Source organism: Acipenser ruthenus, chromosome 9 (genome assembly GCF_902713425.1).
Source record: "Acipenser ruthenus chromosome 9, fAciRut3.2 maternal haplotype, whole genome shotgun sequence".
Taxonomy (NCBI): domain Eukaryota; kingdom Metazoa; phylum Chordata; class Actinopteri; order Acipenseriformes; family Acipenseridae; genus Acipenser; species Acipenser ruthenus.
Genome location: NC_081197.1, coordinates 56,768,754 through 56,793,344, shown reverse-complemented (window position 1 = coordinate 56,793,344; position 24,591 = coordinate 56,768,754). Strand labels below are relative to the sequence as shown.

The 24,591-nt window shown below is 39.9% G+C and overlaps 1 protein-coding gene across 5 annotated transcripts in view; it reads right to left on the bottom strand.

The window, feature by feature from the left end:
* Positions 1–24,591, bottom strand: part of LOC117405994 (diacylglycerol kinase eta-like) — a 74,727-nt gene that overhangs the window by 32,265 nt on the left and 17,871 nt on the right. For 4 of the 5 annotated variants that reach the window (XM_034009612.3, XM_059030294.1, XM_034009611.3 and 1 more), the window contains 4 exons: positions 14,232–14,342; positions 11,963–12,043; positions 2,219–2,323; positions 978–1,110 (listed from right to left, as the gene is read on the bottom strand). In XM_034009612.3, the coding sequence (XP_033865503.3) occupies positions 978–1,110; positions 2,219–2,323; positions 11,963–12,043; positions 14,232–14,342 (430 nt within the window). Of the gene's footprint in view, positions 1–977; positions 1,111–2,218; positions 5,677–11,962; positions 12,044–14,231; positions 14,343–24,591 lie in introns of those variants that run through there. The other variant, XM_034009617.3, reaches the window with a different exon arrangement.

Genomic DNA, 24,591 nt, shown 5'->3' with positions numbered 1-24,591 from the left:
TGCGCTAATCACCGTATCACTGTGTACAGTATTTGGATCAGACGCAATAGATTTATGGTAAGTAAAAGATGCTAAACTCCATGTATATCAACTTCAATATCCATCCAAGTAATAAAATATTTACCAGTCTAACTCAAAAAGCACCTGCCAGCCAAGGAGAAATATGCATAATGCTCCCTAACTGCTCAAGACAATGAGATGATTTACCAGAAAAGTCATTTGTTGTTTTCACAATATTGTTGAGCTGACATCCTGTACTAAAAACATAAATAATAATGTGCCAACACTGCATTCTCAACAATTCAAGTCGTGATTCTCCATGTTAGAGGCGTTGGGGGTTATATTTCTGGATGTGATGTGTTACTGAAGTCTCATTCCTGTTTTATTGGCATTTGTGATAACCCAACCCCACTGCAGCTTAAAACACAATTGCCACGGTCTGAAATACTCACCTTTAGAAGAACAACTGTACATTTTTGACAAATGTCTTTATTGACCAATAATGAAAATAAAGCTGAACTTATAGTTAAATACTGTAAAAAAAATATAAAAAAAAAAAATATATATATATATATATATATATATATATATATATATATATATATATATATATATATATATATATATATAATGGAATACAAGGGTTTATGTTAATGCTCTATAGAGTTCTGGATCTGCAGCCAGCCTAAAACTTGTATCATCAACCTCTTACTAATGTATCTTTAGTTTTTTCATCAATTTTATATTTTATTTTAAATATACAGACAAATACCAATGACATGCAAATCTAACCACAATAAACCTACAACCCAAAAAACAATAACCCACTGCATTGTTCATGTATTTAGGCATGTTAATAAGACATGGGGCAATGAATGAAGCACAGGGGAATACACCAGAGGGAATTCCAAAATCTGATGGGAATCCTGGGTACACAATAAAGGAAGGTGCTGTGCAGAGTGCCTGGCAGTCCTTACCTTCACATGAGAGGCCGTGGGAGGTGACCCCTGAGAGGCTGTCCCGGCACACGTTGCAGAAGGTGGGGCGGGCGTGGGAGCAGGCATACCAGTTGTGCATCCCTGAGAAATGTTCCACATTAAACTGTGCCGTCTAGCAAAGGAGAAGTTAGACAAATTGGCAGCACCGAGACATAACTAGGTCTAAGCACTTCTAGCTCATGTTTTTATGCATTTCTCAAGTGCATCGATGTGCAGAGCTGTCACAAGCCTCTTTTGTAGTTCCCTGTGCAGAGTCCCCATCACTGGCTATTGTAGGCTTAACTAGCACACAGTGTTACAAAAAAAGGCTTTTGATTTGGTTTCATATTACATCAAAGTACAATAATAATTGTACTTTACAATAATAATACTTAAAATCATGACAAATGTATAGAGATTGTTTAAGTTGGAGAGCCTTCGATCACAAAACAATCAGTTATTTTATTCACATTTAGACAATTTTTTAAATTAATTTTTTATGACCCAATTACAGGGAACAAATGTTACCCTAAAACTGGTTCTAAATGATCCTTCGTAGTCTACAGTAGCTGTGTTTACATGATTTAGAAATTTGCAATAGGGATTTTGGAAAAACATTATATATATATATATATATATATATATATATATATATATATTTTTTTTTTTTTAACACTCAAAAACATGTCCCAGAAACCAAGCAGCAATAATGGAATTTTCTTTTCTGTCCTATTCAGTATAAGGATTGATATTCTCATATTCAGTATACAGTATATCACATACAGTATGGATGTAAGGGTTTTCATATATAAAATCACCTAATGCTGCCTAGTCTGAGATTGGTGCTAAAACCGGTCGAATGTGTGATGCCTATTTAAATGCAGTGTAAGTCCAAGCTCAAAAACAAAAATAAATGTAAACTAATAAACTAATATGGAAATAAAAGTGTGTACGGTCTATGCTAAGACAATTGAGTTTAGAAACAGAATCTTTTTTTTTTTTTTTTTTTTTAAACCTTCAATAAAATGTTTTACAGTTCTACTATACCATGCTGAACACACATCACTCAAATACCCTACATATTATCAGAGGAACAAAACATTCCAATTACAGAGCATGTAGACTGAGAAATGATATGCAGGTAACTGCATTGCTGCTGTCTGTGCAAATCAGAAAAAACACACACTCTGGGAAGACGGTGTGCAGCACATTGAGGGAAAGCTAACAAAATAAAAGCTTACCTCGTAATGCTCTCTGGACTGTACAGATTTTAATGAGGTGATCCAGTCTTCCATTTCCTTTCTGTTCTCTGCACAAAGAATGAGCCTCCTGAACGGTGTAATTATCTGGAAAAGATTGTGGGGGGTGAGTGTTTCCGAACTGACACTGGCAGTGGCGCTTGCAGGGATGTACCCGCTCTTTAAAAGGCAGCCGGGGCAGCCCACGTCTTTGGTGCTGCAGCTTGAGAAATGCACTCTGACGTCGAGAATGTCTTGGAAAAAAAAGCCTGTTTCGTAACAAGTGCTGCATTTACAGACCCTCCCAACAGATTCAGGCCGCCTTTAATCCTGTCACTTACTGATTCCGCTGCCTGCAACTTTTGTTTTCTCGCTTTGACTCAAAGAATGTCTGGCTACCTCCTAAATCTCTGCTCGTCCTTGCTTATACACCAAATACGTGCTACACAGAATAGAGACAGGGCATACCTTTACACTCAAGACTGCCTGGTAAGAACAATCCCCGAAGGACAAACACACTGCTAGTGAGATGGCCATAGACCCACCACACGCAGGCTCCATAAAAATCAAATACAATTCAGAGAAAGAACTGGAGCGCTTTACATTTATGTTCCCTTTTCTGTCTCTTTGCACTTGCACAGTGCATTCCCTACGGTCCAGCCTTGTGTGTTGAATTTCCTCTACCCACACTTGCACCAATCACTTTTTTACAAGCACCACCCACGCAGCCATTGGGTCTTCATCTAAGAAAGAGGATCATTCTAGTAACTCAGCTGCTGGTTTAACTAAGCAAAATACCTAATGAGGAGAAACTGCAGAATGCAAAGCATACTGCATCATATGAATTTTACTTTAATGATTATGTTTGCTACTGCCTCTCCAGACAGAAATAACAGTCCCCATGTTTCCAAGGGCTGTACTTTTTGTTTTTATTGTTTTTTATTGTTTTGTTATTGCATTTATAATCAGTAACTCTGGCTATGCTGGCAGTATCGTGGAATAGGGAGCATAGGGACTTTAATATTTTACAGTTGTTGGCAAAGGCAATGTAAACAACAGCTGACATGTGGAAATTGAATGTTATAAATTATGAGGTGCTTAGGCTAAAATGTAATTGTTATGTTCTTTCAATTTTTTTGTTGTTGTTTTTAATTGTTAATACAGTATGTATCTTGTTTTCTTTGGAACTCGTTTTCAATCGAACTGCTTCTATTAAACAGCAGTGTAATTTAGCTCATTTTAGCACATCAAGCTCCATCTCACACCATTTACAATCAAATTCAAATGACATCAATCAATACTGCTCATTTTCTTTCCATAGACAAATGTATGTAAATATTCATTGGAATACAGTGGGGGAATTGTATATATGAAGAAAGATGAAAGTGAAAAAGAGATTAGGCAGAAAAAAAGAGGGATGAGACTGCCGCATGTGCATGCGTGGGCGTGTGTGTTCACGCGTGTCAGTTTTCATAGTCCTCACAGCTTGTTTTTGCCTTCCTCTTGTCCTTATAAAATAATTGCCTTGGCCGTTACCATTAGTTTGATTGTCGCACTGATACGATTGTTAACCCTCTGTGGTTAACGCTCCTATCGACTCATTAAATATTCCACTGTTGTTTGAAACGAGTGGCTGAAGCTCCCCAGAGAGAATGTGCAGAGGGGATTATGTTCTGTGTGTCTCCCGCTCATCACACGAGGTACAGTACATGACAAACTGCACGTAATGTGACTGTATAATTAACATCTGTACCATACAGTAGTATTGAATCTCTGCTGTACTGGCCCCCGTGATAGAGTCCACAGCTCTTTAACTGCTTAAGGATACAGTAGTCCCTCGCTAATACATTCAGATATGCCGGACACAATGCATGTCACCCAATAAAATCCAATTAAGTGCGATGCTCGGTCACTGAAGAAAAAAAAAACAGCTGTCGTAATGACACCAGAGACAGTACGAAAATAAACAGAGATACAAGGAGTCTACTAAATCACTACAATTAAGTACATAAATAAAAGAGGGCAAAAAACTCCTACTCTGCAGCGTTTAAACTAACTGAGAGCAGTTGGAAAAGGGCAAGCAGCTTTCAGAAATACTGACAGACTCCAGTGGTTCAAAATGCACGGTGTGGACTGCAGTCATTCAGATTCTGAATTTTAAGTCTTTAATTGCTTTTGCAAAGGAAGTCTGACTCATACCAACAGAAACAAAAGTAGCAGGTAGGCTATGTGTTTTACTTGGACCCACGCGTACACTGTCAACTACATCTGAGCTTGCTACTATACACTGTGGCTAATCAAGCTCGTATGAAAACCTGGAATGGGTGAAACTGCAATGCAATAGGAGTCTTATTTCCATCCGAGCATTAACCGCCCAGCTACCAACCCCAAAAGAAATCCAGCTTTCTATAACTCTCAAGCCAACACAAATAGAAGGTCGCAGGTACGTTGTTTGTTTTTTTGTTTTTTGTTTTGTAAAATCCCAAATTAAAAAATCCTGTAACTGCCATCTCATCTAAATCCAAAGCTGTAATTCCATGCTGTCTAAGGGTGATAACTAGCCTTGCCTCAGAGCACTCACTTGCACATCTTTAATGAGTTAAAGCCATGTGCTTGCTGTCAGACTGTTTCCTTAAATAGCCCCTCCCCTGCTCTTATGATTTCACTTTGTGGCTGTGCTATAAATACCTAAGAGGGGTATTGTATCTGGGGAGTCGAGATATGCCCAAATCCTAACGTGTAAATTAGAGTAATTGATCAGTTGGCAGGCGCACATTTTCAAGGGGAATAAAGCAGGTGGTGGAATTGATGACAAAGCCTGCTGCATATCCCTCTCGCTTTCCAATATTAGAATTGTGGATTAATGGCAATCCTTTTTAACAGCTCTGAAGTGCTGCACCACTTCATTTCCTAGATACTGTACCTGCGTGCTTCTTTTATGAACAAACAATGAGTGGATTTGTTAGGGTTAAGGGCACTTCAGTAAAGTGTTCATCCGTTTATTTATTAATTGTTTTTCATTCTCTGACCCCCACCCAGTCCCTGCATTAGCCTCACAGCTGAGCAGATGAGGTCTCCAGGAAATTGATTTCAAAATGCTGGTCAATATGTCTAGTGCTGTAATGTTGAACCAGCCAACACTGCTGCATTTTAATGGCTCTTTATGCTTAAAGAGCTTGGGTCTCTGGCAAGAAAAGACAGTGCTGTATGCTGTACCTCTTTCAACTCTGAGATCACTTACAGTTTATACAATACGTTCAGCAAATCAGCAACCAGCTGCAACATACCTCCACCAGGTTAGCCAACTAATATGCCTTTCCTTTAAGCAGTGCTTTACTAATGTGTATTGTAACCAGACTGCAGCCACACACCTAGATATATTAATATATGGTAGACTGGTTCTGGGAGTGCAATGTGATAAGCTTTGCCTATGTGGGCTATATATTAATGTACTTATACAAGTAGTGAAATGCATTTTGCCAGAAACTCCCCCGGAGATATCTTCTGCTTCTCTGCCTGCTGTTGCCCCCGTCCCTCAGCTACGTGACAGACGAGAAGCTGAGAACTGCAACTCCCACACGCACGCACACGCACAGAGCTCCAAATGTAATCTTCCCTGCAATGTCTCATTGTCAACCATTATCAAGTTTTTCACAGTGGCGTCATGTGTTCAGGCATTCCTCTGTGCATTGAAGCACTGAAGTTCAAATCCCGATAGCGGTTTTCAACTACTGTCATTGTCATTAGAATCCTATAACTTGACCTGGCTTCACTTGCTCCAGCGGTCAGCTGGTTTCATATTGCTGGGGAGGGCAGTTGCCCCAACCCCCACCCCCCACCCAAAACCAGAGCTATCCAGCAGCACTTAATAACCCTTTCATCTCCCCCACGCTACCAAATGTTCATTCATAGAGATTAGAATTTAGTGCCTGCTGCTTTATAACCCTACATTCCCTAATGTTGCTTTTTTAATCAGTACTTTCATTTCAATTTAAAATCAGCAATAATAAAAAAAACACTGACCATTGGGACAGTGGTGTTAGGAGTGAAAGGGTTTAGCTAGTGAGAGAAATAAATAAGAAAAACTTTGCTGGCATTCTAAATAGGCATTGCCAAGCAGAAGTAGCTGGGGGGTCAGCCCAGCTGTTATGTCCCACCTCTCTCCCCCGCAGGCTTCACCATTAGGCAGCAATTGCTTGAGGAGCGAGGCAAGAGAACAAATCAAGGGAAAAATGAACAAAACATCTTGAAATCCAGACTAAAAACAAATGAATAAAAATACATTTAAAAAAAGCATCAGCACCACATTGAATGATATGTCACTTCCCGCATGCAGTAGGATTTATTGATTTCTGCTGCAGCACATTATGCCTGGTGGTCAGCAATCCCCACTGGAGTACGTACTGGACTCCTCTCATCTCTAATCCCTTCCTCCGACTACACAAAAAGGCTCTCTCTCCCTCTGTTAATTTCACTGCAGATTTCAGAAGACAAACCACCACAGCCTATTCTGCCACTCACCTTCAGCCTTACACTGCCTTCGATTCTCTTCCACCTCACTGTGGAGGATCTTGTAACAAACCTGGGCTCCCACCCCCCTCAAACCCCAGATAAAAACAGTTATTAGCAGCTGCACATTTTCCCCTCTCTCTGATTAAACAGTTTATGCAAGGAGCAATTCTCTCTTCATTAGTGTGGAGCCAAATGGATGCTTGATTCCCAGGACGACTGATCAAATGAAGCAGAGAGAAGTCATTAGAAAATAATGCGTCGTCGGCTTGCTTTCTCCCTCTCTCTCTCCCTGGCTCTCTCCTGCTCTGCTAATAAGCAGGCAGGCAGCTCTGGGAAACTTCAGGCTTCAAGCTGACGAGGTGATGTCTGCAAAGCAACCCCCCCCCCCCATTTTTATTTCCTGGTGTGACCTCACTGTGAGGATTTCCTTCTGCTCCTTCAGCACAGTCAGTGGCAGCTACAATACAGAGCTTTAAAATGGGGGAAACACTGCTCCGATATCTTCCTGCATGCTCCTTCTTTTAATGTAATCCTTGCCCACGTGAAACAAGTCCTTACAAATAAGAAATGCAACAGAGGCTATAGGAGCTGTCAGCACACATTGCGGTTGCTCAGCTGCCCAGACCTGTCAGAACACACACGATCAGTGTGTGGCACAGGGTGTCACTTTTGATCAGAAGTGGGCTGATAGTTATGGGGGCGTGCAGTGTCCTGAAGCTGCCACTGGCTTATTATTCCTGGCTTTAATTCTACTGAGCTCAAATACAATGAGCTCTCATTATAATGTAATCCATTTTATTAAAAATAACTGACATCAGGCAATGCTTTCTGTGTGGATTGTTACAACTAATAAAATAAATGTCTTATTTTTTGTACTAATTCACTCATGTTTGAGTGACAACGTTGGAGGTTTGAGATGCAAGCTGCCCACCCTCTCTTGCTCCTGGACTAGACTGAGACTAAGACCATTAATGAACCAAGTGATATTATTAATTATCAATGACTGTCCCAGTGGCGGCTGCAAGGCATTTCACTATTCCCAAGTGGTAGTGAACCACTGAAGTCTGAATCCTGCGAGGAGATTTCAGCTGTGATGTGATGAATGTGCCGACACTTCTCAGCTTCTGAAGTCGATCTGAAATAAGCACCTACTGTGCTATGACACTGATGACACTAGGTGATTGCATGGCCTTGTTATAAGATCCACAGACAGTGCATTGATCCATTTTATGATGAAAAATTGCATTCGTGCGCAGCCATCTCTGCAGGGCCACTTGTTTGCAGTTTGAGAATCATCAGCTACAATACATCACTGGAATTACCTAAACTTATAATATTAAACTTATGAGAATTAGGATATGAGAATTAAACCAGTAAAGCGTTACAGAATGTACTGCAAAGTTTACAGGAAACACACGTGTCCCGTGTTATCTGTATCACAGCGTTATATTTTTAATATACTGCTGACTAGAAATGTTTAATCACATAACAACTGCGCAACACATTTCTCAACATTTACTCGCTCGCCAGGAGAAAAAAAAGAATCTCAGAGTGTCCGGATCACACAACAGGCCACTACTTTGAATCACAGTACCAGCATTGCTGCAGGAGCGTGAATGAACCGAGCACACAGCAATATTCAGAAGAACATTCCTCTTTCTCCTGGTGAACATTCCCAAGTAAAAGTAATCCCATAGTTGATTCACCTATGATGTGTTAATTAGGAATACATTGAACAAACTTGCTGCGATATGGACAACATGTGATACAGCAAAGGTAAAGTAAAGGGTTTCTTATAAACACTGCTGGGGGAACCTCAGATACCTTGTGTGCGTCCCTGAATCTAACCCTGTTCAATAGTGTACACTAGTCCAACTGATGCATACTGTTATGAATATGTGATAGACTGTCTACAGACTGAAGATTATTGTTGCTTGGTTCTGGATACATAACTATTTCAGAAATGCAGTTAAAAGGTTAACACATATTAATTCATCACAAACAGTGGGTTATTTAGCCCATTTTCTTCACCGTTAATCTTAATATAAAAATGTTGATATGCATTTGATGTGCTACTTGCAAAACCATGGCTTACTATGTAGCACTGCTTTAATGCAGAACGGTCAATAAGGGTCGCTTGTCTTTTTCCACTACAGAAAGCAGAATTTCCTGTGTCATGCTTATGGAAATGCATTGTGACACCTTGGTGGACACCCACACGGTATAATAAGCGCAAATCATTTATTTATATCTGCAACAGATGACAGCTGTGGTTTTCTTTACTGAAGGCTGCCAGCGCACAACAGTATTCATTGAGATGCTGGGCACGGTCGCTTGGGGACAGGTCAGTCTGATTTAATTTGCAATTCTGGAGATAGGCAGACTGCCCATGTCTTTTATTAGCCAACATTCTTGGTGCGCACAGTTGTGTTACTAAATCAAGGGATTGTTTGCATGAATAAATAGTACCCTTGACTGCAAGTACAAATATAAATATGTTGAATCAATTTTGAAGCATTCTGTGGGGACCACAAATAATAGAAAAACTAATAGTAAGAATTTAAAAATTATTGGCAATACTTCCATACACTTCTTTCTTAGAATTCATTTTTTAGAATTACATTTTGGTTGTTTTATAACAAAAAACTAAAATATGACGTATTCTTCCCCTGTTGGCATGTCTTTTGCAGTAGCAAAGCATAGGAAAGACCCTCATTCCACGCTACGTGCAATGTGTATTCCCACCTGGCTCAACAGCCATGCACAACAGATGCTTGCAACACATGTGAAACAGATAGACGTTTATGTTATCAATCAATAACAATATGATGGATTGCAGCCCAGTAAAAGGTTGGTGGTGGACTCTGGGCTGTGAGAAAGTCAGGTACCTACACTGTAATCCCAGAGAGACTCTGACAACCCAATTCCTATTGTAGGTAGGCAATCCAAGCTGAAGACAATGGTCTGCAGAAATGAAGTTACCAGACAGGGGCTATTCATTTAGCAGGTTATTTGAAGGTGGGCGGGGCAGCTGTATGACAGACATGGGCACCACCACGGCTACACCGATGCCTGGTGGATCTGCAATGCTTCAGGCAGGATCCTGAAGCATCACTGAAGTTGGCGATTCAATGAAAACTGTGTTGACAAAAAACAAAGCAGAGCATTGTAGACCCTGTCATTGTTTGCACGATTCTAAGGCTTTCATCCACTTTCCAATGCATTTTACTATTTACTAATTGTCTGTTTGAGAGCCGTCATATTTTCCTAGAAATATACATTTTGTTCCATTCTCTATTAAAAAAAGCACTACGTTTCAACAACTGTACTTTGGGCTCACCTTTACGTCTCTGTAGGCAGCATTACTTGCTTTTTAAAAGAAACAATCACCTTGATGAGGAGAACCATAAATCCAGACTAGTGTATTGGTCAGAAGCATTTGTTTGCACGTTACCCTGGGCCCCTCACAGTGGACACAAGTCAATGAAGATTACCACTCTGGCTGAAGAAAGATTTTCCTCGCTGCTATACTTATCAAACCCTGTTCAGTCAAATGAAAAGGACAGCTGCTATGTATAGACTCCCAGTCCTCTGTGAGCTGTATTACTCCACGACAGCATCTTAATTTAGCAAGGCCTGGAGAATGACCCAGTATTGTTATGATCCATGGCTTGCCTAACTCTCCTATATACTCAGACCGTTTTCACATCAGGCTTTATACAGTAGTGAGAGCAATCTCAGGCTAGATACTGTACACCTTCACAGCAGAGGGAAAGCAGGGAGCCATTTCACCTAACTACCAAATAAACAGAAATGTGATCATTAATTACCCAAAGTGGTAACAAAATCAAGGCTACAAAATCAATTCCGGCTAAGTACCACAGGAATAATAGCTGAATATATCTTATGTAAAATGCTTCCACACTGTCAACACATTGCATGACAAATTACAACATGCACAGAACTGGCTGAAGGAAGCACATCCTATGGCTCTCCAACACACACAATGCTGAGTGAATTACAATTAGCTTGGGGGTGGGACACACACACACACACACACATATTGTCAATATTAGAATCACAACTGAAAAGCATGGATGGACAATGAAGACACAATAGAACACTCTGCACTGCATTCCCTTTCAAAAGTGTAATAGCTTGCAGATTGTGGAGGGCAACCTATTCCACCTTCCCTCAATACTTACTGTACACCACAGTGAATGACAGGGAGAACCCTCAATACTTACTGTACACCACAGTGAATGACAGGGAGAGCCCTCAATACTTACTGTACACCACAGTGAATGACAGGGAGAGCCCTCAATACTTACTGTACACCACAGTGAATGACAGGGAGATCTCTCAATACTTACTGTACACCACAGTGAATGACAGGGAGAGCCCTCAATACTTACTGTACACCACAGTGAATGACAGGGAGAGCCCTCAATACTTACTGTACACCACAGTGAATGACAGGGAGAGCCCTCAATACTTACTGTACACCACAGTGAATGACAGGGAGATCTCTCAATACTTACTGTACACCACAGTGAATGACAGGGAGAGCCCTCAATACTTACTGTACACCACAGTGAATGACAGGGAGAGCCCTCAATACTTACTGTACACCACAGTGAATGACAGGGAGAGCCCTCAATACTTACTGTACACCACAGTGAATGACAGGGAGAGCCCTCAATACTTACTGTACACCACAGTGAATGACAGGGAGATCTCTCAATACTTACTGTACACCACAGCGAATGACAGGGAGAGCCCTCAATACTTACTGTACACCACAGTGAATGACAGGGAGGCCTGCAGGGTTATTTCTACTGACTTACCAAAGACAGGTATAGAAATAAGACTCCCACTCCATACTATGTGTTGAAAAAGACTCACCTGATATTTTGAAATGCAACACTACTGTCTTAAAAAGTTCAAAATACGGCAAGTTAATGCGATTTTAGTGTATATATTTCAAACGGATTAACAAGCCAGCAGTCAAATTTTCAAAGGAACAATTACAATGACATTTGATATTACAGTATGTACAGCTTGTACCAACATACAGTCTGTTTATACTGCATACAGATTATATTTGGAGACATGACAGCGGGCTAAAACATTAACAGTCTAACTGCATTCATGCAGCGGTCTCTTTTCAAGCCTTTGTGGCCCCGAATCATTTCATCCTGAGTGTTAAAGTCATTTATCTTAACAGCACCCTACCGTGAAGCTGTTGTTGACATTTTTTGTGCTTGACTCAGCGACGCTGGCATCTGACAGATCAACTTCATCAAAAATGAGAGACTGTAAATGAAAAAAAATTTTAATGAAAAAAAGCACAACCAAGCATGATAAACAAACACAGGAAGAACTGACCACAGCAAAATATTTACACTCGACTACTGCCTCCATACTGCTTATCAGGGGATTAGGGAGAGGTTAAAGAGGAAAAGCTGCTCACCACACAATCATTTTCTGGGTAACAGGATTCATTAAAAACACTGAAGCAGCTGGGGGGAAAGTAACTCGGACCTTGGTGAAACTGATATAGGCGGACAGTTTGTTTAGGGTGTGGTAATAACAGGGTGGCATCCCCCAAGCAGCAATCTGGTCCCCCCATTCTGAAACCAGTTAAAGAAGTGGGAAACTTGACTGGCAAGAGGTGACATATACAGTACATGACAATATAAACTATATATATATATATATATATATATATATATATATATATATATATATATATATATATATATATATATATACACACACATACATATAGTAGGGCTGTTCGTTTCTATTACATTTGATAAATGTTTAAATTACAGGATTATTAAACATCAAAAGTTTAACACGTTCTGAAGAATGTAATCATAACAAGTCACTTTTTATAAATGACTGCTATTTGTATTTGTGTAACAGAATGTATGTGTACAGTGTTTAATTGTATATGAAGAAACACTGAATATGACATAAACTGACTGATGTTCGTAACATACAACATTCAGCTGTAAATCCAGTATAAAGTATTATGGAAAATTAGGCCATCAGGAGGTACATCCACACACATTTAGAAATGAAAGTCCACATAACCAGCTCAGAATCTCATAACGTGTGGTGAGCCATGTCATAACAAAGCCAATCAAACGGATTGCATCAACCACTTTGCTTCTCCCTGCGTGATTACCACAAATAGCTGCAATCATGCAACCCAGAGTGATTCCCCAGGGATGTGAAGGCTCTGAAATCCAGCTGTGGTTTACCACGGGGGAGTAACAGGTTGATCAAATCGATTTCTACGTCTCCAGCATTCAGACCCGCAAATATTATTGTGTGGGTTAGCAAAAATATCAGATCACTGACAATTTAACAGATCGTTGATGCTAACAAAACGTGAGTTTAGTGCATTTTCTCCGACTGGGATTTCTACATCGTCTGTATGGTGGAAGGATGCTGTGACCCTGGTTTGCTCTCCATTGATAGGCATTTTACACAGACATTCGGGGGGACATCTGAAGCACTGTCGTAAAACACAGTGAGAACATGATGACGTTTAGACAGGCACGGTAACACAGTAAACTGCTACTTTACTGTGCATGTTTAAAGTGGTAAACATCAAAAGGAAACATTGTACCGTACCTAACAAAAAAACGTTCGCTTACTTGCAAAGTTTGCTCTCTAAAGGCCTAGTCTCATTCGATATCAATATTTTACACTCGTTATAACAACGAGGTGCCCATTTATCAAAATATATGTTTATGCTGTAACATGTATAATTCATGCGCTGCTGTGTTTGGGCAGAATAATTCCAGCAGAAACAGTATATATCTGCATAGCAATATTTTTCTCAGTGTACACCGTGGCCTGCCTTAAATTTTAATTACATTTTGTTCTCTCAGTTCTCCTGCTGTATGACTAAGCATGCGGCAGCTGAGGGACTGAGGAATTTTGACAAGCAAGGTCTAAGGTTGTTATTTTGGGCTTACAATACACAGTCAGACAAGTTTAACAATTTGTGAGCTTCAGGACTGGCCTGTCAGACCACTGAAGCCTGTAAGAAAAGCATTTATATATATATATATATATATATATATATATATATATATATATATATATATATATATATATATATATGATGACATTCAAAGAGTTCAAAAGCTCCAAGATCACTGCCCAAGCTAAATAATTTCTAAGACAGACACACCATCTCTGCTGCATTTTCTTTCCCAGTTGTGTGCGTGTGGTGATGTTGTCCAAGCTGCAAATTAGTTTGAAAGTGATCTCTGGCTAACCTAAAGCTGTGATAATACACAACACGCAAAAGCATGGCGCATAACCAGAACATGATCACAGAACAGAGAGTGGTACCCAAACACGAGTCAACTAGACGTCAAGAGAACGAGGAGCTCATCAGATAAATGTGAATAAGCCGTGGGGTCTGAGTTAGCCCATGCAGGATAACAACATTGAAAAAGAAAGAAAAAAGACATTTTACCTTTGCATCCTTGGCATAATATAGTGTCCTTCCCCGCAGCTTGAAATATCTTCTCTTCCAGCGCTGGAATGAACTGGTCTGTTTCAGTAGTAATCCCTCCTTGACGCTGGTCTGCACAACAAAAACACCTGCATTTTACCAATGTGTGTGTAAAGCAGCTTGCAACTGTATGTACATTTGGATTGCTATGGAATGGGTTGCTTTTGAATTTTTTGTATAGACATTATGCCCTGCATCTTCAACACAAAACAATCCCACACATGAGGCAGAGGGCACTTTAATCATATTACTGCTTAACCACAAATTAAGAAAAAATCCCTGCATGTACGTAAGATTCAAACTTTTTTTTTTTTTTTTTACCAGATATCAAGATTTATTAACATTCTTTTTCATGGTGAAATTCCTCCATTGTGTTATTAAATATCGATTTCACTATACCCTTTTAACACCAACTTTTTACGTTTTACAAAAAGACAACCAATAACTGCACATGTAACTTTTGTGTCATGATTTCAATTGAAATACAGTATATTGGTAACTAGACCAGTTTACTGGACAGTTATCTTTCCAAGACCTAAGGTCTGCAGCATTGGGAGTGCTTAAATAAAAGTAAGAAACATAGAAATAGTTATCCTTTACCTTAAATGAATATGGGCCTGCAGTTCATTTCAACAGACCGTCTATTTACATTGTAATCTACCATAAATGACATTATGGGGGTGATGTAATTATAGGCGCAGTGCAAATAATTGGGGATGCAAAATTCAGATTTCACTGCGGCCAGGCAATTATTTTGTACTGCGCCCTATGTAAGCTTAAGAGCAATGCAAATTACTCAACACGCACAAATAATGATCCTCAATTATGATAATGAGTGTCTCAATGAGCGCATCGGTCTATTTAGTGGCTGCACTTGCAGAGTTAGGAGTACAGAGAGCAGTAGTCGCTGTATGACATTTGTGGAGCACGAAAATACAAACCAAAAAAAATGAGGAATGGTAGCAAAGTCCTCTTGGAGCACAGAAAAGAAAAGAAAAGTTTTCTGAGAAGGAGCTGTCCTTAGGCTGAGGTCACTCAGAGTGAAACAGAGTTGTTTAAAAAGCCTCAGCCAACATCAGTTATGCTAATATCCTTAGGAAATGACATGTATTGGCCTGCCCTTTTCAGTATGACATCCAGGAATTTGCCTAGCACTGGAAAAGGTGGATTAGGCTATCCCTCCAGACATTCCAACTGTGGTCTGAAAGGAACCAGAGGCTGAATAGTGCAGAGAACACAGCACTTTCAAATGTGCAGGGATAGCGGTCCCTAGATTGAGGCTGGGGTCTAGCTCATCCTTCAACTCAGCTATGAGGTCAAGGATGACCTGCGGAGTGAGACGATAATGCTTTAGCACCGCATCCTCTGTCATCCCAAACAAAGTGACCCTGAGATTGAATATTCAGGGTCTCTACGTCTTGCCCTTCTCCTCCAAACATATTCCTGTCTCTCCTCAACAAGAGCCAAGTGTAGCTGCATCAGGAAATGTACCACAGCAGCCATCCTGAAGCCAATGACAGGTCTCTGCAGGTGTGTGCTTTTATACAGCTCTTAGTTGCTCGCTTCTACAATGGTTTGCACCTTGTAAAGAGGTGTAAAGTTTTTGGAGGGTCAGCAATTGCCTAAGTGCAAGGTGCAAAATCCTTACATCACATTATAATGTTTGCGCCCGCTTAGTATACCGATCCTGCCCAATTCCATGCTCTTTTCTTCATTTGAATGCATTTCAATATCATTTTAATGGATTAATGATGGCAAAGTGCAAATTTTATAGCGGGTGCAGAACGCCACGTGAACACCATTCTTTATGGCGGCTAAAATCAGACTTTACGGGCTGCTAAACACGATTTACGGCAGCATTATGGGGGTTTTGCACCCGCAAATCCCTTCGCGTGTATCCTTACATCACCCCTTAAGTGTGTTATAATACCTGTGTAACTGATATTTCCCTATAAAATACTGTGCTTAATTCTCTGATTACAGGCTACTACTGACGTCAGTACTCGCCTGCAATCACTATTATGACGACAGATCGCGCCTAATATTTCTGATTACAGACGCGATCTGATGTCAATGGAATGAGAATTTGCAGCCTTTTTTTTTTTAATATCTGCCGGTTTCAAAGTGCTTTGACGGTTTCAAGGAGGCAATGCAGTGAAAGCTTATTAAAGCTATAGTCAGCGTGACATTTTATGAATGCTCTGATGTTAGCCAAAAGTGACTGACAGTGACTAATTATTATAAAAAAGTAGTTTTTTGTTTGATTTGTGATTTTTAGTTAATAAAAGTTGAGTTCCATGACTGCGGCCTCGTCCTTTGTGATGTCACGGAACTCCTGGGTTGCTTTTTACAATCTGATTATGTACAGTAGCTTGTGCTTTACTCTCTGCATTACAAGGTGCAGATTGCCAACTTTGTTAGCACACGGACGGGTTTCTTACAAGATTATAGTGATTATGGATCTGGGACACTAATGGGTTTCTTTCAGGATACAAACAATCCTGACTGGTAAAATGACTTCATTGTGGTTCCCTAGCACTAAGATACTGATGGGGATCTCAGTTTCATATAGGACATTTATCCAGGCTGCAAACATCCACTTAAACTTACATACATACCATACATATTTTCTTTTACAGGCCTTAAATAAATTGAGGCTTATCTGTGTACAATCTACTGCAGTTTCAGTAAAACGCTACTGCAATGTTCTTATGCTCACGCTGGTCCTCACTCATAACTCCACTTTATCAAGAAGACATGGATGAGCAGGTACACCTTGACATACCGCTCACTTCAGGCAAGCTAAATCACTTATAAAGTGACAGGACGTCCTGAAAACCAGACCCCACTACTCCTTCCAAGAGCAGAAACAGGGCTGGCTAGCACTGCACTGTGCCAGGTGCAATGTCTGGTTCTTTGACACATTTAAATTCACATCGATCTAATTATGGAAAGTTAATTAAGCCATTCGTCTTCTTACTTTGTTGTTGCCAGATTTACTTCAGCCCGCCGACACACAAACATACTCAACAAGATCTGTGCTATCAATGCTAGCCTGATTGATTGCAGCCAGCCACTCCTCTGTGTTTATGTTACGAGCGCCTCTGCCAAGCCTAACTGTGCTCACATAACAAGCTGTTATGTTATGCTTCAGAAGCAGGAGACTTCGCAAAGTAAAAAAGATAGGGAAAGTGTCATGAGAACAATAATGTGTAGGAAGAACAGAAGAAAAAGATCCTGGTCTATTCTAATGAGCTAAACAACAGCAGAAGTGGACCCTGCTCACCCTCAGTGTAATAATACACAATAAGTATGCATACAGAAAAGCAAGGTTTGGGTTCTTGTCACATATGCCTTAGCAAATGAACTATGGATCGTTTGCAAGTAAAGTGAAGCTTCACGTTTAGCTGGATCATTTCCACCGAGTGCAGCTAGCGTCACATTGTGGTTCTGTAAGTGCGGTTTGGTTTCTGTGATGACGGAGATGTGCAGATGTTGACATCAGTGTTTTATTGAGTACACCAGAAATGGGTGTTTTTGTAGGGTCCTGGTAAATGATAGTAGCCTTTAGGACCCATAGCAGCAAAACCAGAACACAGATCTAGAATAGTATAGAGTAACACACTGTATATTGTACCGCAGATCTTTTACTATAGCACATGCATATTATATTGGCGTAAAAAGTTCACAGCATGAATTAAAAAAAATAAATAAATAAACAGAAAGATAAACAGAATCGATTGACAGAGCTTTGACAGAGCTGTGGTGAAAAGTTGTGATGTCTTTTTAAATGTGCTGCATTTTTTATAAGGGGAAATAAATGTACTTACAGTACTTAAAGTATGTCCTGTGTTTTGTTAATGTACCAGTTGCCACATATACATTAATACAGGTTGCATTTAAATGTCAATACTCTACAGCTCTGTGTAGCATGTGATTTTAAAGTGCATTTCATTTGCAGTCAAACTAAAGTGTGTATGGTTTGTCATTGTAAAAAACTTGAAATTGAACCGAGCGCACCTTCTTGGGTTTGAAATAGCCCGGGGTAATGATCGCAGTGCTGTATCAGTGTATGTGTTCTCCATCAGCGGGGTGAATATACTGAATCTGTACTGAAGAACACTCTCTACATTTTCATGGGTAGGAAGTTTTAAATTGCAGTCATCGGGCAATTTCACTCCATATCAGAAATCTATCAGGAATGCGTCAGCTGAATTGCTTCTTCACCTATAATTTTTTCACAATGATGAAAGACAGCAAATTCAACCATGGCAGCTCAGCGTGTCCCCTGCCTCATTAATGGAGAAAGATGCAATGTCAAATATGCAACAGGGTCATAGAAAGTGATCTGCTACAGATGGAAATGTAGCTATGACTAAACTTCCAGGCCTTATTACCAATCTACTGGTCAATATAAAAAAGAGACAATTGAACTGATGGCTCCAATAAAAAGATTGGATTGGAAATTGTTATGGAAGCATTTTGACAAGCCTGCACAATCCTTTCTGATACAGGAGCAATGCAACAAACCACAGGTCACATTACAGGAACAAAGTCAAGCTAAAGAAAGCAGGTATTGATTGCTGTTTTATTGTGACTCTTTCAAACTAACAACATCTGATGCTAACTGTACACAAGTAACAGGGGCTATTTCCTTTAAAAGAAATGTAATAAAATTCATGAATAATGCTATCACAAGTAACCACATTCAATGCTTGATTGTAAGTGCATTCCGAGTGCATTTGGAATATGTACGAAATCTCGTCTCAAGCCTTGCTTATCTGCTGCAAAGCTATGTTTAGGTTTCATCAATAAAGCAGCTACTGTGTTAAAAATAGCAGTAAAAGAGCAAGCAAGTTCAATTTTAAAGGCGAACGTAGAGGTTCAGACAAAATGCATAGCTCTTAACTTAAAAGCTTATAGTGAAGGCGATCTGTTCACTTGCATAGCACTGCACGAGACCCTTTTGGTCAGCTAGGCTGGTTACAACACTCTGCTTACTCATGGCTATGGAGAACTTCTAACAGCAATAGATCATTTGAAATCAGCTGTGTTTACATCATCATCTACTTAAAATTCCTGGTTAAGAGAAAAATGAAGTTTGATGATAAGCTGCTGGAATTTGGCAATGTGAACACATTCTGACAAGAAAGAAAGTTCCTTGACTGACCCTATAAACATGTAGGATCCTCTGGCACAGAATACAAACTACATGAGCCCCAATACTGTAGCCATAGGCACTCTGAAACACTAATTACACCCCATTGCCAAGTTCAAACATTGATCGTGTTGATCTTTGAAAACAACCTGTTTTCTGTGCTCAGTGTCTGGGAAGCCATTAGGACAATTCTTTGGGACTCCAATACAGCTGGAGAGACAAGTCAAAGTAATTCAATATTCTCGGTTTATTCTCGATAATGAAAACTGTCCATAATAAACATCCCAACTGAGAGCCTTTGTTTATGTCAGCTAAGTTTGAGCAAGCAAGGAAAAGCACCTGGTTATGCACAGTGTGACTGCATTCAGAACAGATTGAAAGATTTGGTTCTCATCCTGCTTGTTTTATTTACAAACTCTACTTTGATCACCTAGAAAAAACAGTGCAAGCACATGCAGAGGGTCCTCCTCGTCTTGTAGTTACTGCACTGTACCTGAAAGGAAAATCAGGAGGTCATCATGATTATATCCAAATGCAATCCAAAATGTCTAGAAGAGGCTAGGAGGATATGACAGAAGCTCGGTAACATTTGCTGCAACATCTATGACAACCCTAATTATAACATGCCTTTCAGCAACCAAAAACGACCTCAAAAGCAAATCTGATCTATTATCTCATATTATCTCACAGTATTTCAAAAAAGGGGTTCAGTACTGGAATGTAGACACTTACAGACAGACAAACAGAAAGGTGCAGACCTGTGCTTAGCCAACTGACCTCAACAGTGACCCATCAAGCACCAGCAATATCAGAGATTTGTACTCCAGAGAAAAAAAATGTTGCATTTGTTCTGTCACAGGCATCAAGGTGCCTTTTATATCACACAACTCAGATCAGTGCTCCACTTTCCTGGCCTGCTTTACCGCTAACTGAAACACACTGTGTGCTTATTTTTAGAAAACGTGCAAGATGGAAGACTGCTCCTTGACAGGAAGATGAAATACAGCAACCCCACTTTCAGCCACCGTGCTCAACAGGAATAGAGGCAAAGGTTGAGCTGAACAGCTAGGATTAGAGCTCAGATGAAGAGTTACCTGAGAAAGTGAATGAAAAAGCCTGCACTCATCCTGGTCCAAGGGGCATTCAAGGTCTCGCCAGTGAACTTCAGGGCCGTATGTACGTGTTAGCTATGAGCTCAAATAGGAGCTTGAAAAATCTCAGCATGTCAATAAAAGTTCCGCGGGTACTGCAGTGTTCCTGCTGATTTACATCTTGCAAACCTGGATCATGAACCACCCAACCACTATCACAACACCCCAACATGCAAAAGTTAAGAAATCACATAGCACTTTAAAAGAACATGTTCCGCACTTCCAGTTACAGTGGCGTCCTCAGAGACACCAAGAACTGGCTTTACATGAGATGGTAACACAATATACAGCAGATCATACTGCCGAGACCGCTTCCATTGAAGTGAGCAGTATCCTTTTTGAATAGGATTCCACCAGAGTCGCATCATCATAATTGATTGTTAAATCTCAGCGCCAGCATGCTGCACTTCAATCTGACTTCATTGTGTCACATGAAACAGATATGCTGGGAATGACAATAGGAACCCCTTCTCATGTGCTGTACTTGAAGTGTCTGTTTGGAAAAGGGCCAAGGAGAGCAACACTTAACCCATCCTTCTGAACAATACAACACCATTTTATTAACTATGATAATACAGTCTTCTACAAGTGGTAATACCACTGGCTTATGATATCTTGCCCTAGGCAGTCAGCTAAACTTTTGGTGACCCCATATGTTTGAAAAAAAGTTACGTAGTATGACTCTGTATTTATACCCATGATTATTGCTTGGTTATTTAGAATAAACAGAGAATACATGTTCATGTGTGTAGTTGTTTATGTTACTTTTTAGTGCCATTTTAATTATAATTGTAATTACTGCAGTATAATTGTAAATATAATTGAAATTGAACACATTAGCATTGCAATTGCCATTTCAGCAAACAATTCTGCTGTTATAAATGTAATTATAATTCTAATTGATCCCAGGTCTGGTACAGTGTTGGTTTGTCTGGATGTCTGATGATTAGATTGGAAATTAGGAAGTCTAAAAAAGTTTAACTTCTGCAGGCCCCCCAGAACTGTTTACACGTGCATGTCCAGGCCTGCCCCTCATGGCATTTTGAAATCCCATGTGAATGATAAAAATGCCAGCCCCCCTGTGACAGGATAGCGTCACGGCCCAAGATGTTACCGGCAGGAATTAGAGACTCAAAAACAGAAGCCGTCGTGAAGCGCTGTTGCACACTTTATTAAACAAAAAACAAACAAAACACAGGAACAAACACGGCACAAGGGTCTAAACAAATGTTCAAACCAAACCAAACCAAACCAAACAATACAGGCTGGGCATTTGCCTTCGCTATAAAGTTTCAGAACAATACAAAAATCACAGAACAAACACCCACTCACAGCACAAACAAGGATTTCTGGTTTCTTTTATACATGTCGCCACTCCCCAATTAGCATCTACCTGGGGAATGGCCACACCTGTGACTGCTGGCAGGACAGATTCAACCCCATCTGCCAACCTTACATTCCCACACACACTTTACAAGTTTACAAGTTTACATATGACCAATCTTTTTGTTAGTTAAAACCTGTATTTGTTACCTCCCTCTGGTTTCTTCCTTGAAGTCTGCCTATGCCTCTGTGGCACGTATTAATATCATCCAGGAATGCCCTCATTTAAAGGGCACATATTGGGGCTTCTATTTTCTGATTTTCCACATTTTCTCTCCAGTGATTCTTATACCACAAGACCTTGTTTTTTTCAAAAGTGCTAGTGACTCATATAGGAAGCTAAGTACCTATACAGAAGAAAAAAATGTCAACACAGCTTGGTTGTGGTTGTAACCTTATAATTTATAAAGTCATACAATGCAGGTTTCACCAATAATGTGGCACATGTTACTTGTATTCTTTATATAATCACTATATAGATGTGTAGGGTTTGTTAGTTCCCAAAATCTCAGTCAACAACTGAAGACAGAAACGAGGATCATTTCATACCACTTCATTTGCACTGATGAAACATAACCTGGTTAACCATACTGATGGCATATCAAATGCTTAGATGACAAAGATGGTTGCATTTTTGTAGAACTTAAGGATAAAACAAAATACATTTCAACAAGGAATTGTATTATTTCCATTACTTAGTTGAGCACAAGGTGGTTTCAATAAATACTTCCTGATTTAAATATACACCTACTATGTGATAGTTTGGGATATTCAGTCTATTTGAAACAGTAGGTAAGTGTTTATTTTTTAATGATTATATATATATATATATATATATATATATATATATATATATATATATATATATATATAATTATTAGTTGAATAAACCACTGCCGAATAAAACCACTTTGCTACCAACTTTCCAGGCAGGTAGCAAACTCTGACTACTGCCTTAAAAAGTTAACTTCTAGCAATGGTTAAACATATTTGTTACTGCTGGTTTCTTTAACATAAAACACAATCCGAAAAGCACTGAAACGCCCTTTTGATTTCAACTGCTAGCCATGGACAGCCGAAGCCTGTAGCGCCAGGCAGCATAAACGAGGCTATATTCTATCTTCTCCCTCCACTGCCAACAGCACTATAGTCTCCACTTACTTGCTATTAATATGTTGTCATGGAGAATGGAATCATTGCATTTCGCCTATAAATAATAGTTCTGTGATCTCATTGTGGCAAGTTAAAAAGCCAAGGTGGATGAATTCTAGACAACGCCTGCAGTGTTACTGTATAAAAGCTAAAGCATTAGAAACCTGAATGCAGCACAGCCTCAAGAGTTGTTTTTGAGTTTTTAAAAAAGCATTGCATCCTACCTGGAGGCTGGTGAGATTGACTGTAAAGTCCAGGTTACAGTTTCATTCAGCAGTCTGTGAACACTTACAAAAGAGCGTACTATAAAAGATAGCAAGATAGCAAAATAGCAAAATGGCCATTTGCTGAGCCAGCCCACCATTCCCCATTCATTCATTTCTGCAGACCATATTGTTGTCTTAAACTGGATGGACATGACTTCAGCTCCTGGGCAGACACTAAGTGGTAGAAATGGGATGACTTCCAGTTGAAACATGTCACTGAAACAGGCTATCCTAAAGAGTGATGTCCTTCGTCAGTTCATTACCTAAATTGACACTTGATCCTGTAGTAATCTCCCGGAATGTAGTTTAGATGTTTTTGACCACGGTATACCACAGTGAACTCTTATAAGAATGAATGCACTGTTTCAGCTAGAAGGTCTATAGCCAGCCATCAATACCGCAGGTGTGGTATATCTGGTGTTTAATGCTTGTGGGTGCTATTACCCACCACATAATCCATTACTGTATTTTATATTTTATTGTAAGGGTAATAGCCATCTCCTCCCAAAGGTAACTATCATGTCCTTGTCACTAAACCAGAGGCAGGCACAGACAGACAACTGGCACTGGTTAACTCCCTACACGTGTGTCTCTTTGGAGACCTTGTACTTCAGCCTCACCATCAGGGCTGCAGAAAAGCTGCACACAGGTCTGCGTGCACCTTTGGAAAAGGGCAGTTCATGATATTAATGTTAAAAATCTAGGAAATCGGAGTACAGTAAATGAGTCTCCTGGAGGCACCAAAAGCTTTAATTATCCCCAACATCCAGCACTGAACTGTGGCTCAGAACAAAGCAAGTGACAGGAAAATTACTGTACAAGTTCAGCAGCTATTCTGGACAAACTTTAAAATATCACTTCATCTGGATTTCTTTGCCAAGAAGACAAGACTTGTATTGAAATAGCTGCTGGTAAATGCAGCCCTCCGTGCATCACTAAAATTGCCTGAGCAATTACATCTTGTCAGCCCTAACCAGATAATCTTAACCTCTCCAATGACATGATGCTATTGTTTCACTCAGCAGTGAAGGGAAAGGCAGTAATTACTGCGGTCGGTAGGGGGGAGGGAGCGTGGGGCGGGAGGGGCATGGAGATTGGAGGCTCTGTGGAAGGGAGTCTTCAGTTTGACAGGAATTCTGGCAGATGGATGCTGTGCTGCTGTGACCCCAGGGGTGACTGAAACATCATTAAAAGAGTTAGCTTCCGTACTC